This window comes from Somniosus microcephalus, chromosome 1 (assembly GCF_052327205.1).
Source record: "Somniosus microcephalus isolate GS21.2 chromosome 1, FLI_Smic_1.0, whole genome shotgun sequence".
Taxonomy (NCBI): Eukaryota; Metazoa; Chordata; class Chondrichthyes; order Squaliformes; family Somniosidae; genus Somniosus; species Somniosus microcephalus.
This window is the reverse complement of record NC_140987.1, coordinates 463,276,188-463,291,380: the sequence shown is the minus strand read 5'-3', so window position 1 is coordinate 463,291,380 and position 15,193 is coordinate 463,276,188. Positions and strand designations below refer to the sequence as shown.

At 45.5% G+C, this 15,193-nt stretch overlaps 1 protein-coding gene across 6 annotated transcripts in view; it reads right to left on the bottom strand.

The window, feature by feature from the left end:
- Positions 1 to 15,193, bottom strand: part of LOC147125397 (calcium-binding protein 39-like) — a 73,065-nt gene that overhangs the window by 50,792 nt on the left and 7,080 nt on the right. For 5 of the 6 annotated variants that reach the window (XM_086002487.1, XM_086002458.1, XM_086002473.1 and 2 more), the window contains exon 2: positions 13,087 to 13,163. The exons of the other annotated variant lie outside the window; for it this stretch is intronic. In XM_086002487.1, coding sequence (XP_085858613.1) covers positions 13,087 to 13,125 — 39 coding nt within the window. In that variant the 5' untranslated portion in view covers positions 13,126 to 13,163. The remainder of the gene's footprint in view (positions 1 to 13,086; positions 13,164 to 15,193) is intronic. 6 annotated transcript variants of the gene reach the window in all.

Sequence of the window (15,193 nt, the reverse complement as noted above, 5' to 3'; positions counted from 1 at the left end):
GTGACAAACTTTTGAGGGCAGCCGAATTTAAGAACACTCTATAATCCCTCACAGTGTCGAAGGCCTTTGTGAGGTCAAAGAAGGCCATGTACAGTGGTTGGTGCTGTTCCCTGCATTTCTCTTGTAATTGACACACTCTGGCTCTCACTCTCTCACATTCTCAGTAAGCTCCCCGCTGGAGTGGAGCTAATTTACAGAACAAATGGGAACCTGTTCAGCCTCCGTCGCCTCCAGTCGAGATCCAAAGTCGTCCCATCCTCTGTCGTCGAATTACAGTATGCAGACGACACTTGCGTCTGCACTCACTCGGAGATCGAACTCCAAACCATCGTCAACACCTTCACCGAAGCATACGAGAGCATGGGCCTTACACTAAACATCCGTAAGACAAAGGTCCTCTACCAACCTGCCCCCGCCACAGTGCCGCCCCCCGATTATCAAAATCCACGACAAGGCCTTGGACAACGTGGACCACTTTCCATACCTCGGGAGCCTACTGTCAACAAGGGCAGACGTCGACGACGAAGTCCAGCACCGCCTTCAGTGTGCCAGTGCAGCCTTCGGTTGCCTGAGGAAGAGTGTGTTTGAAGACCAGGACCTCAAACCCGGCACTAAGCTCATGGTCTACAGAACAGCAGTGATACCCGCCCTGCTGTATGCCTCAGAGACATGGACCATGTACAGCAGGCACCTCAAAGCACTGGAGCGGTACCACCAACGCTGCCTCCGCAAGATCCTGCAAATCCATTGGCAGGATAGGCGCACCAACGGCAGTGTTCTTGCTCAGGCCAACATCCCTAGCATCGAAGCTTTGACCACGCTCGATCAGCTCCGATGGACGGGTCACATTGTCCGCATGCCCGATAAGAGACTCACAAAACAAGCGCTCTACTCGGAGCTCCGACACGGCAAGAGAGCCCCAGATGGGCAGAGGAAACGCTTCAAGGACACCCTCAAAGCCTCCTTGAAAAAGTGTAACATCCCCATCGACACCTGGGAATCCCTGGCCCAAGACCGCACAAAGTGGAGGAGAAGCATCCGGGAAGGTGCCGAACACCTCGAGTCTCTTCGCCGGGAGCAAACGGAAGCCAAGCGCAGGCAGCGCAAGGAGGGCACGTCAACCCAAGCACCCCACCCACCCGCCCCTTCAACCACCGTCTGCCCCACCTGTGACAGAGACTGTAGGTCCCGCATTGGACTAATCAGTCAGCTGCAAACTCATTTTTAATGTGGAAGCAAGTCATCCTCGGTTCCGAGGGACTGCCTAAGAAGAGTGTGAGGGAGAGCGTGTGAGAGTGAGAGAGAGTGAGAGAGTGAGAGAGCGTGAGAGAGTGAGAGAGAGAGAGAGCGTGAGTGAGAGCGAGAGAGAGAGAGAGAGAGCGTGAGTGAGAGCGTGAGAGTGAGAGAGTGAGTGTGTGTGAGAGAGTGAGAGAAAGTGTGAGAGAGAGTGAGAGTGAGAGCGAGAGTGTGAGAGAGAGCGAGTGTGAGAGTGAGAGTGTGAGAGAGAGTGTGAGAGAGCGTGAGAGAGGGCATGAGAAACTAATCCTGCTGGTTGGGGACTCTAGGACGAGGGGGCATAGTCTAAAAATTAGAGCCAGACCTTTCAGGAGTGAAATTAGGAAATACTTCTACACACAAAGGGTGGTAGAAGTTTGGAACTCTCTTCCGCAAACAGCAATTGATGCTAGATCAATTGTTAATTTTAAATTTGAGATAGCTAGCTTTTTGTTAACCAAAGGTATTAAGGGATATGAGCCATGATCTCATTGAATGGCGGAACAAGCTCGAGGGACTGAATGGCCTACTCCTGTTCCTATGTTCCTAGATTTTGCCCTGTTCTTTTCCATAGCTAATGATAGTGCGATCACTGTTCCCTAAATGTTCCCCTACTGACACTTGATCCACCTGACCCACCTCATTCCCCAGAACCAGATCCAGCAATGCCTCCTGCCTCGTCGGGCTGGAAACATACTGATCAAGAATGTTCTCCTGAACACATTTCAGAAATTCTTCTCCCTCTCTGCCCTTTACACTATGACTATCCCAGTCTATATTAGGATAGTTGAAGTCCCCCAGTATCACTGCTCTATAGTTCTTGCACCTCTCTGTAATTTCTCTGCAAATTTGCTGTTCTACGTCCTTCCCACTAGTTGGTGGTCTATAGAATACACCTAGTAGTGTAATGGCACCTTTATTGTTTCTTCACTCTAACCAAATAGATTCTGTCTTTGACCCCTCCAGGACATCCTCTCTCTCCAGCACTGTAACATTCTCCTTGACCAATACTGCCACACCACCTCCTTTCTTTCCTTCCCTATCTTTCCTGAACACCTTATATCCAGAAATATTTAGTACCCAATCCTGCCCTTTTTTGAGCCAGGTCTCCGTTATCGCCACAATATCATATTCCCATGTGTCTATTTGCGCCTGCAGCTCACCAACCTTATTTACCACGCTTCGTGTATTTACACACATGCACTGTAAACCCATCTTAGACCTTCTTGTATTCGCTTTTGGTCTGACCCCACCTAATACCGTACTATTTCTTACTCGAGTGCTATCTGTCTCTCCCAATCCTTTGTGCACCTTGTTTCTCCTTTCTAATACTACATCCTGGTGCCCATTTCCTCCTTTAAGACACTCCTTAAAGCCTGCCTCACCATCTGTCTTAATATCTCCTTATGTGGCTCGGTGTCAAATTTTGTTTAATAACGCTCCTGTGAAGCGTCGTGGGAAGTTTTATTACGTTAAAGGTGCTATATAAATACAAGTTGTTGTTGTTGTTGTTGTTGTTGAGTAAAAAAAAATCTTCTCCTCCTCTCCCCTCTAGATCATTTGCCAATGCTTTTAAATCTTTGACCTCTGGTTATTAACCCACTCGTCAGAGGGAATGGTTTTCTCTACTCTATCAAAATATGCTTTTTTATCCACCTTATCAACTCGCCCTGCCACCTTCAAGGATTTATGTATATGGACACCAAGGTCTCTCTGCTCATCTACACTTTTCAAAATTGTGCAATTTATAGTATACTGTCTTTCCATATTAGCTCTCCCAAAGTGCATCACTTCACTCTTCTCCGCATTGAACTCCATTTGCCATACTTCTGCCCATTTACCATCCTATGGCTGAAGTCTATAACTATCCTCATCATGATCTACTACTTTGCCAAGTTTTGTATCATCTGCAAACTTTATAATGCTGCTCCCTACACCCGAGTCTAGGTTGGTTATAAAAATTGCAAAGAGCAGTGGACTCAAAACTGACCCTTGGGGAACCCCACTGCAAACCACCCCCCAGTCTGAAAACCATCCATCCACCACCACCCTGTGCTTCCTGCCAATGAACGAATTCTGTATCCATACCGCCACTTTCCCCTTAATTCCATGGGCTTCTAATTAAATAATTAGTCATGGCTATTAGACTTAAATTCATGTTTAGTTCATTATAAAACTGGAAGGTGATAGTAATGATACTTAATGGTTAGCCTATAATTTGGGTTTTTCTGGTTCAGTGCCATCACACACCAGCTGGAGAGCCTGCGGGTGCTGTCAGGAGTTCACAGTGAAGCCCTGCCCTCTTTCAGAGGTACAAGCAGAGCACAGGAAACAGCATGGCTGTCGGAAGACTTCAGCAGCAGTTCTTTGCCCAATTTGATTGGTTTGTTTTGTAGCACTTGCTGGCTCACAAACGATAGCTTTAAAAAACATTAGATTTGTTTGCCTGGGTTTCTGCCAGTTACTCATTCCTCATTTGTACATTTGATTCATTAATATTTAGTTAATTGCATATTGATTGGTAACAACAGTTTTTGAGTCAATCATGATTATTTTTGCTTTACAGACATGTGACACTTTGGAAGTGAGATGTTATTGGACAGGCATTAGGTGCAAGACTTCATTATAACGGATCTCGTACTAGATACTTTGCAGGTAACGAACACCCTAATTGGCTCAAATAATCATACTGATTGCAATATATTTACCAATCAGAAAACAGTTCCATCTACTAGAGTGCTAGGAAAGCTTCCAATCAGTAATGAGCAAGCACTGCAAAACCACCAATCAAATTGCTCCATTATGTTCAAACCCAGCAATACCACCAAACGAACCAATCAAATTACTCGATTCATTTCTTTTGGTTACTAGTTTATTTCATCACTCAGTTCAGTCCACAAGTTTATAACATAACCGCTGGGAAACAGTACACAATCCTGAACAAAAATTAAACTTATCCATAAAATTGGTCATCCAATGTTAAAAATGCTCACAAATAAAGAGTGGCTGTACAGGCTGGGGCTTGGATTGTACATTTCACCTGGGCCTTGGCTACTACGCAATTCCAGCCACTGACCACATGTTCTGAGGCTGCAAGATAGGCAATGTTCCCAGGGATTGGTAGTTTTCACCCTGATCCACCCAGACTACATTGTAACAACCCACACCATGTTACAGCCAAGTACCGCGAGCAGTTTTCCCGAACACTCTTGTTCCTTAATTTGCAATTTGAAACTGTGTCAGGTTCAAAAGTGGAACATGAGAGCAGAAGAGGGATCGGTTTATTCTGTGTTAAAGGATAACTGTAATTGTGGCACCTACAAAATGAATATGTATGGCCAGTGCAAGGTATGACCTCAGCACATGTGCACTGTCACTGAACCAGGCAAACAAACAAAACCTCAAAGCAGAACATTTAAGGACAGTTATCATATAATTGGGTTTACAGTCAGAACAGAATGTTATTACCATCTAGTATGGGTTTTATCGAACGGGGTTTGGGGTTTTATCGAACGGGGTTTGGGGTTTTATCGAACGGGGTTTGGGGTTTTATCGAACGGGGTTTGGGGTTTTATCGAACGGGGTTTGGGGTTTTATCGAACGGTGCTTGGGGTTTTATCGAACGGTGCTTGGGGTTTTATCGAACGGTGTTTGGGGTTTTATCGAACGGGGTTTGGGGTTTTATCGAACGGTGTTTGGGGTTTTATCGAACGGGGTTTGGGGTTTTATCGAACGGTGCTTGGGGTTTTATCGAACGGTGCTTGGGGTTTTATCGAACGGGGTTTGGGGTTTTATCGAACGGTGTTTGGGGTTTTATCGAACGGGGTTTGGGGTTTTATCGAACGGTGCTTGGGGTTTTATCGAACGGGGTTTGGGGTTTTATCGAACGGTGCTAGGGGTTTTATCGAACGGGGTTTGGGGTTTTATCGAACGGTGCTTGGGGTTTTATCGAACGGGGTTTGGGGTTTTATCGAACGGTGTTTGGGGTTTTATCGAACGGGGTTTGGGGTTTTATCGAACGGGGTTTGGGGTTTTTATCGAACGGTGCTTGGGGTTTTATCGAACGGTGCTTGGGGTTTTATCGAACGGGTTTGGGGTTTTATCGAACGGTGTTTGGGGTTTTATCGAACGGGGTTTGGGGTTTTATCGAACGGGGTTTGGGGTTTTATCGAACGATGCTTGGGGTTTTATCGAACGGTGCTTGGGGTTTTATCGAACGGGGTTTGGGGTTTTATCGAACGGTGCTTGGGGTTTTATCGAACGGGGTTTGGGGTTTTATCGAACGGGGTTTGGGGTTTTATCGAACGGTGTTTGGGGTTTTATCGAACGGGGTTTGGGGTTTTATCGAACGGTGCTTGGGGTTTTATCGAACGGGGTTTGGGGTTTTATCGAACGGGGTTTGGGGTTTTATCGAACGGGGTTTGGGGTTTTATCGAACGGTGTTTGGGGTTGTATCGAACGGGGTTTGGGGTTTTATCGAACGGTGTTTGGGGTTTTATCGAACGGGGTTTGGGGTTTTATCGAACGGTGTTTGGGGTTTTATCGAACGGGGTTTGGGGTTTTATCGAACGGGGTTTGGGGTTTTATCGAACGGGGTTTGGGGTTTTATCGAACGGGGTTTGGGGTTTTATCGAACGGGTTTGGGGTTTTATCGAACGGGGTTTGGGGTTTTATCGAACGGGTTTGGGGTTTTATCGAACGGTGTTTGGGGTTTTATCGAACGGGGTTTGGGGTTTTATCGAACGGGGTTTGGGGTTTTATCGAACGGTGTTTGGGGTTTTATCGAACGGGGTTTGGGGTTTTATCGAACGGGGTTTGGGGTTTTATCGAACGGTGTTTGGGGTTTTATCGAACGGGGTTTGGGGTTTTATCGAACGGTGTTTGGGGTTTTATCGAACGGTGTTTGGGGTTTTATCGAACGGGGTTTGGGGTTTTATCGAACGGTGTTTGGGGTTTTATCGAACGGGGTTTGGGGTTTTATCGAACGGTGTTTGGGGTTTTATCGAACGGTGCTTGGGGTTTTATCGAACGGTGTTTGGGGTTTTATCGAACGGGGTTTGGGGTTTTATCGAACGGGGTTTGGGGTTTTAATCGAACGGGGTTTGGGGTTTTATCGAACGGGGTTTGGGGTTTTATCGAACGGGGTTTGGGGTTTTATCGAACGGGGTTTGGGGTTTTATCGAACGGTGTTTGGGGTTTTATCGAACGGTGTTTGGGGTTTTATCGAACGGTGTTTGGGGTTTTATCGAACAGGGTTTGGGGTTTTATCGAACGGGGTTTGGGGTTTTATCGAACGGTGTTTGGGGTTTTATCGAACGGTGTTTGGGGTTTTATCGAACAGGGTTTGGGGTTTTATCGAACGGGGTTTGGGGTTTTATCGAACGGGGTTTGGGGTTTTATCGAACGGGGTTTGGGGTTTTATCGAACGAGGTTTGGGGTTTTATCGAACGGGGTTTGGGGTTTTATCGAACGGGGTTTGGGGTTTTATCGAACGGTGTTTGGGGTTTTATCGAACGGGGTTTGGGGTTTTATCGAACGGTGTTTGGGGTTTTATCGAACGAGGTTTGGGGTTTTATCGAACGGTGTTTGGGGTTTTATCGAACGGGGTTTGGGGTTTTATCGAACGGGGTTTGGGGTTTTATCGAACGGGGTTTGGGGTTTTATCGAACGGGGTTTGGGGTTTTATCGAACGGTGTTTGGGGTTTTAATCGAACGGGGTTTGGGGTTTTATCGAACGGTGTTTGGGGTTTTATCGAACGAGGTTTGGGGTTTTATCGAACGGTGTTTGGGGTTTTATCGAACGAGGTTTGGGGTTTTATCGAACGGGGTTTGGGGTTTTATCGAACGGTGTTTGGGGTTTTATCGAACGAGGTTTGGGGTTTTATCGAACGGGGTTTGGGGTTTTATCGAACGAGGTTTGGGGTTTTATCGAACGGGGTTTGGGGTTTTATCGAACGGTGTTTGGGGTTTTATCGAACGGTGTTTGGGGTTTTATCGAACGGTGTTTGGGGTTTTATCGAACGGTGCTTGGGGTTTTATCGAACGGTGTTTGGGGTTTTATCGAACGAGGTTTGGGGTTTTATCAAACGAGGTTTGGGGTTTTATCGAACGGGGTTTGGGGTTTTATCGAACGGTGTTTGGGGTTTTATCGAACGGGGTTTGGGGTTTTATCGAACGGTGTTTGGGGTTTTATCGAACGGGGTTTGGGGTTTTATCGAACGGGGTTTGGGGTTTTATCGAACGGTGTTTGGGGTTTTATCGAACGGGGTTTGGGGTTTTATCGAACGGGGTTTGGGGTTTTATCGAACGGTGTTTGGGGTTTTATCGAACGAGGTTTGGGGTTTTATCGAACGGTGTTTGGGGTTTTATCGAACGGTGCTTGGGGTTTTATCGAACGGTGCTTGGGGTTTTATCGAACGAGGTTTGGGGTTTTATCGAACGGTGTTTGGGGTTTTATCGAACGGTGTTTGGGGTTTTATCGAACGGGGTTTGGGGTTTTATCGAACGGTGTTTGGGGTTTTATCGAACGGGGTTTGGGGTTTTATCGAACGGTGTTTGGGGTTTTATCGAACGAGGTTTGGGGTTTTATCGAACGGGGTTTGGGGTTTTATCGAACGGTGTTTGGGGTTTTATCGAACGGGGTTTGGGGTTTTATCGAACGGGGTTTGGGGTTTTATCGAACGGGGTTTGGGGTTTTATCGAACGGTGTTTGGGGTTTTAATCGAACGGGGTTTGGGGTTTTATCGAACGGTGTTTGGGGTTTTATCGAACGGGGTTTGGGGTTTTATCGAACGGGGTTTGGGGTTTTATCTAACGGCGTTTGGGGTTTTATCGAACGGTGTTTGGGGTTTTATCGAACGGGGTTTGGGGTTTTATCGAACGGTGTTTGGGGTTTTATCGAACGAGGTTTGGGGTTTTATCGAACGGGGTTTGGGGTTTTATCGAACGGTGTTTGGGGTTTTATCGAACGAGGTTTGGGGTTTTATCGAACGGGGTTTGGGGTTTTATCGAACGGGGTTTGGGGTTTTATCGAACGGGGTTTGGGGTTTTATCGAACGGTGTTTGGGGTTTTATCGAACGGTGTTTGGGGTTTTATCGAACGGTGTTTGGGGTTTTATCGAACGGTGTTTGGGGTTTTATCGAACGGTGCTTGGGGTTTTATCGAACGGTGTTTGGGGTTTTATCGAACGAGGTTTGGGGTTTTATCGAACGAGGTTTGGGGTTTTATCGAACGGGGTTTGGGGTTTTATCGAACGGTGTTTGGGGTTTTATCGAACGGGGTTTGGGGTTTTATCGAACGGTGTTTGGGGTTTTATCGAACGGGGTTTGGGGTTTTATCGAACGGTGTTTGGGGTTTTATCGAACGGGGTTTGGGGTTTTATCGAACGGTGTTTGGGGTTTTATCGAACGAGGTTCGGGGTTTTATCGAACGGTGTTTGGGGTTTTATCGAACGGTGCTTGGGGTTTTATCGAACGGTGCTTGGGGTTTTATCGAACGAGGTTTGGGGTTTTATCGAACGGTGTTTGGGGTTTTATCGAACGGTGTTTGGGGTTTTATCGAACGGGGTTTGGGGTTTTATCGAACGGTGTTTGGGGTTTTATCGAACGAGGTTTGGGGTTTTATCGAACGGTGTTTAGGGTTTTATCGAACGAGGTTTGGGGTTTTATCGAACGGTGTTTGGGGTTTTATCGAACGGGGTTTGGGGTTTTATCGAACGGTGCTTGGGGTTTTATCGAACGAGGTTTGGGGTTTTATCGAACGGGGCTTGGGGTTTTATCGAACGGTGTTTGGGGCTTTATCGAACGGGGTTTGGGGTTTTATCGAACGGGGTTTGGGGTTTTATCGAACGGTGTTTGGGGTTTTATCGAACGGGGTTTGGGGTTTTATCGAACGGTGTTTGGGGTTTTATCGAACGGTGCTTGGGGTTTTATCGAACGAGGTTTGGGGTTTTATCGAACGGGGTTTGGGGTTTTATCGAACGGTGCTTGGGGTTTTATCGAACGAGGTTTGGGGTTTTATCGAATGGGGTTTGGGGTTTTATCGAACGGTGTTTGGGGTTTTATCGAACGGTGCTTGGGGTTTTATCGAACGAGGTTTGGGGTTTTATCGAACGGGGTTTGGGGTTTTATCGAACGGGGTTTGGGGTTTTATCGAACGGGGTTTGGGGTTTTATCGAACGGGGTTTGGGGTTTTATCGAACGGGGTTTGGGGTTTTATCGAACGGTGCTTGGGGTTTTATCGAACGGTGTTTGGGGTTTTATCGAACGGGGTTTGGGGTTTTATCGAACGGGGTTTGGGGTTTTATCGAACGGGGTTTGGGGTTTTATCGAACGGTGTTTGGGGTTTTAATCGAACGGGGTTTGGGGTTTTATCGAACGGTGTTTGGGGTTTTATCGAACGGGGTTTGGGGTTTTATCGAACGGGGTTTGGGGTTTTATCGAACGGCGTTTGGGGTTTTATCGAACGGTGTTTGGGGTTTTATCGAACGGGGTTTGGGGTTTTATCGAACTGTGTTTGGGGTTTTATCGAACGAGGTTTGGGGTTTTATCGAACGGGGTTTGGGGTTTTATCGAACGGTGTTTGGGGTTTTATCGAACGAGGTTTGGGGTTTTATCGAACGGGGTTTGGGGTTTTATCGAACGGGGTTTGGGGTTTTATCGAACGGGGTTTGGGGTTTTATCGAACGGTGTTTGGGGTTTTATCGAACGGTGTTTGGGGTTTTATCGAACGGTGTTTGGGGTTTTATCGAACGGTGTTTGGGGTTTTATCGAACGGTGCTTGGGGTTTTATCGAACGGTGTTTGGGGTTTTATCGAACGAGGTTTGGGGTTTTATCGAACGAGGTTTGGGGTTTTATCGAACGGGGTTTGGGGTTTTATCGAACGGTGTTTGGGGTTTTATCGAACGGGGTTTGGGGTTTTATCGAACGGTGTTTGGGGTTTTATCGAACGGGGTTTGGGGTTTTATCGAACGGGGTTTGGGGTTTTATCGAACAGTGTTTGGGGTTTTATCGAACGGGGTTTGGGGTTTTATCGAACGGGGTTTGGGGTTTTATCGAACGGTGTTTGGGGTTTTATCGAACGAGGTTCGGGGTTTTATCGAACGGTGTTTGGGGTTTTATCGAACGGTGCTTGGGGTTTTATCGAACGAGGTTTGGGGTTTTATCGAACGGTGTTTGGGGTTTTATCGAACGGTGTTTGGGGTTTTATCGAACGGGGTTTGGGGTTTTATCGAACGGTGTTTGGGGTTTTATCGAACGAGGTTTGGGGTTTTATCGAACGGTGTTTGGGGTTTTATCGAACGAGGTTTGGGGTTTTATCGAACGGTGTTTGGGGTTTTATCGAACGGGGTTTGGGGTTTTATCGAACGGTGCTTGGGGTTTTATCGAACGAGGTTTGGGGTTTTATCGAACGGGGCTTGGGGTTTTATCGAACGGTGTTTGGGGCTTTATCGAACGGGGTTTGGGGTTTTATCGAACGGGGTTTGGGGTTTTATCGAACGGTGTTTGGGGTTTTATCGAACGGGGTTTGGGGTTTTATCGAACGGTGTTTGGGGTTTTATCGAACGGTGCTTGGGGTTTTATCGAACGAGGTTTGGGGTTTTATCGAACGGGGTTTGGGGTTTTATCGAACGGTGCTTGGGGTTTTATCGAACGAGGTTTGGGGTTTTATCGAACGGGGTTTGGGGTTTTATCGAACGGTGTTTGGGGTTTTATCGAACGGTGCTTGGGGTTTTATCGAACGAGGTTTGGGGTTTTATCGAACGGGGTTTGGGGTTTTATCGAACGGTGTTTGGGGTTTTATCGAACGGGGTTTGGGGTTTTATCGAACGGGGTTTGGGGTTTTATCGAACGGGGTTTGGGGTTTTATCGAACGGTGCTTGGGGTTTTATCGAACGGTGTTTGGGGTTTTATCGAACGGTGTTTGGGGTTTTATCGAACGGGGTTTGGGGTTTTATCGAACGGGGTTTGGGGTTTTATCAAAAGGGGTTTGGGGTTTTATCGAACGGTGTTTGGGGTTTTATCGAACGGTGTTTGGGGTTTTGTCTCACCCCTCTGATCGTTCCTTCTTTGGATCGGTATCTATTTTGCTCACGCTCCTGTGAAGTGCCTTGGGACATTCTTGTATGTTAAAAGCACTATATAAATGCAAGTTGTAGTGTGGCCAAGGGGGACTGATATTTGTGCCAGGGACAGAGGGAGGAGTTTATGAGGTGCTTTTGTTCTCATGCATCGAGGCCAGTATCAGCCAGACAGACTCAGACCACAACAAATGGCCACCGATTGCAGATTCTGAGCATTAGAGACTTCACAGTAGGAGAAGTCTGAGTTTCAGTGTTATACCAACATCATCTTTAACAACAACTACAAATACATCATGGGAAGAGGAGAAAAACCTCTCTTTTATGGTCATGTAAATAATTGGAAAAAAGAAAGGTATTAGAAAGGAAGGAGGGGAGAACAAACAATGAAATAAATGCCATGCACCTTAGCAAATAAAGAAACATTTTGTAAACAACTAACAATTGGAGGCTTTGGGGAGGGAAGAACAAAGTTATTTGCATCTTAGGTTTTTAGACAAGTAAATGATAAGTAAATTGTGACACAAATATTGCAGCTGTTGCTTATCAATAAGCTATATACATTTTTTACCATTATCGTGTGAAATATTATTTCAGTAAATTTGTTGTATTACACGATTGGCAAACTACTGTTCCAGGATCTCAATAACCATCAGAAATGTCCCTCCTCAAGCAAGGTCAAGGGGGAGATGCTTATCTGCCTGTACTAGAATATATTAAAAATCTTACATCTGCATGTACTTCCCATCTACAAAACCGTACTCCCTGTTATCATGTTTCTGTCATACTTTTGTGTCAACTTTTCCCATTATAAATTGCTATGTCCACATTTATGGAAACTGCCTATGTAAACCTGTCACGTTGTAATTACACCCTCCCACCAGTGGTTGTGCTGTATGCTTCAGTTTTGCATCCCCCACCTCTTCAGCCCATACAGCAAAGAAACTTCAATCCCCCAACAAACTCTACTTCTCTGCTTCCCAAACTGCCCTAAGATTTCCGATTTATCTATAAAAATAATATAAAATCAAAATATCATTTATAACAAAAAGAGAAAATGTTGAACTATCCATTTCCAATATATATTCTATTTATGAGCTTGCTCACATATTTTTGCAGGGATTTTTTCTTTGTAGCCCAAGAAAATCAGCTGAAACTGCTCCTCGGATGTCACCTAGTATTGTGATGTAATTCTTTGTTACAGTCACATGATTATCAGGAAGTAATGACATCTGATTTTTCATTCACATCCTTCCAATTGAGCAGCAATTACCCAAGGCCAAAACGGCAAGACTGTATAAATAGAATGGTGCCACGCCGTCACCAACCTCAGCTGCCTTTACCAGCTTGGCTCGAAGTCCATGCCAATCACACAAGGAACAATTACCTTAGTCATGTGACTAGCTGCAGTTATTAGAATGCTCAACACAAGTCTCCATTTGCCAATGAGATTGCTTAAAAACTTTACTAAGATTTGATAGGTCACTACTGGCCAATGAGATTGTTCAAAAGTGACACCCACTAGTATTTTAAAGTATTAATTATGCGATTACATAATGGTGTCCATTGTAGTTAAAATGATGGTGTGTTTCCTTACTACAGTATTTTGAAAGGTTGATTTTAATTGTCATGTGTTTCCCCCGCCGAAAGTGCATGTGCGAGCACTGGGTTTAGACACGATCAGGCACAGCATATTACCCCCAAGGTCACCTTGTCTACAGATAGACTTACATCAAATGTGGCCATTTGCAGGAAGTGCTGGAAGGCCATTACTGCTCATGGAAGCGTGTCCGAGCATGAAAAGTCACCTTCAGAAGAGGAAGATAAGGGGAGAACAATTACAGAAGTAGAATAAAGATTTTATGGAATACATGTCACCAACAGAAAATAATCAACTTTGATGATATTGGTTGGTATAAATTCACACGAGATTTATGTTATTAAATATTTTGCTTGCAGTTATTCTGCAGGATTGGGTTTTAAATATTCCTGGATATAAGGTGTTCAGGAAAGATAGGGAAGGAAAGAAAGGAGGTGGGGTGGCAGTACTGGTTAAGGAGAATGTTACAGTGCTGGGGGGAAAGGATGTCCTGGAGGGGTCAAGGACAGAATCTATTTTGTTACAGTTAAGAAATAATAGAGGTGCCATTACACTACTAGGTGTATTCTATAGGCCACAAACTAGTGGGAAGGATATAGAACAGCAAATTTACAGGGAAATTACAGAGAGGTGCAAGAACTATAGAGTAGTGATAATGGGGGACTTCAACTATCCTAATATAGACTGGGATAGTAATAGTGTAAAGGGCAGAGAGGGGGAAGAATTTCTGAAGTGTGTTGAGGAGAACTTTCTTGATCAGTATGTTTCCGGCTCGACGAGGGAGGAGGCATTGCTGGATCTGGTTCTGGGGAATGAGGTGGGTCAAGTGGAGCAAGTGTCAGTAGGGGAACATTTAGGGAACAGTGATCATAGTATCATAAGGTTTAGATTAGCTATGGAAAAGGACAGGGAGCAATCTAGAGTAAAAATACTAATTGGAGGAAGGCAAATTTAGGTGGGTTGAGAACGGATCTGGCCCGGGTAAATTGGAATCAAAGATTGGCAGGCAAAACTGTAATCACACAATGGGCTGCCTTTAAAGAGATGGTTCAGCTAGGGGGTTGGAATATAAAAACAGGGAGGTATTGCTGCAGTTGTACAAGGTATTGGTGAGACCGCACCTGGAATACTGCATACAGTTTTGGTGTCCATACTTAAGAAAAGACATACTTGCTCTCGAGTCAGTACAAAGAAGGTTCACTCGGTTAATCCCGGGGATGAGGGGGTGGTCATATGAGGAGAGGTTGAGTAGATTGGGACTCTACTCATTGGAGTTCAGAAGAATGAGAGGCGATCTTATTGAAACATATAAGATTGTGAAGGGGCTTGATCGGGTGGATGCGGTGAGGATGTTCCCAATGATGGGTGAAACTAGAACTAGGGGGCATAATCTTAAAATAAGGGGCTGCTCATTCAAAACTGAGATGAGGAGAAACTTCTTCACTCAGAGGGTGGTAGGTTTGTGGAATTTGCTGCCCCAGAAAGCTGTGGAAGCTACATCATTAAATAAATTTAAAACAGAAATAGATAGTTTCCTAGAAGTAAAGGGAATTAAGGGTTACGGGGAGCGGGCAGGAAATTGGACATGAGTCTAGGTTCGGAATGGTCATGGCCCTGTGGGTAGTGGAGTGGGCCCAGGGGCCGTGTAGCCTTGTTCTGCTCCTACTGTGTTCTAATTCTGTTAGATTTCAGGAGATGGTTTTATTCCTGTTCCTGGCTGGGGTGGAGATCGCCTTTACAGAAGGTAAGTACTGTAGAAAATATAGGGACAGAGTGATCTCCTGGAAGAATTTCGATCGCCTAGATGGGTCGGAGAGGAATTTCCCAGATTTTTTTCTCCCAAATTGGCCATTGGGTCTTTATCTGGTTTTTCGCCTCTCCCGGGAGATCACATGGGTTCGGGTGGATGCAGAGTGATAGAAGATTTGAGGTTAGGATCAGATCAGCCATGATCTTATTGAATGGTGGAGCAGGCTCGAGGGGCCGATTGGCCTACTCCTGCTCCTATTTCTTATGTTCTTATGTTCTTATTCCCACGAGGGGGGAAGGTAGGGCAACTAAAGCCAGGGCTCCATGGATGTCGAAGAGATAGAGAGTAAGATGAAGCAGAAAAAGAGAGCGTGTGACAAATGTCAGGTTGAGAATACAATTGAGAATCAAGCAGAATATAGAAATTTCAGAGGTGCAGTGAAAAAGTAAATAAGAGGGGTGAAGAGAGAGTATGAGAATAGAAACATA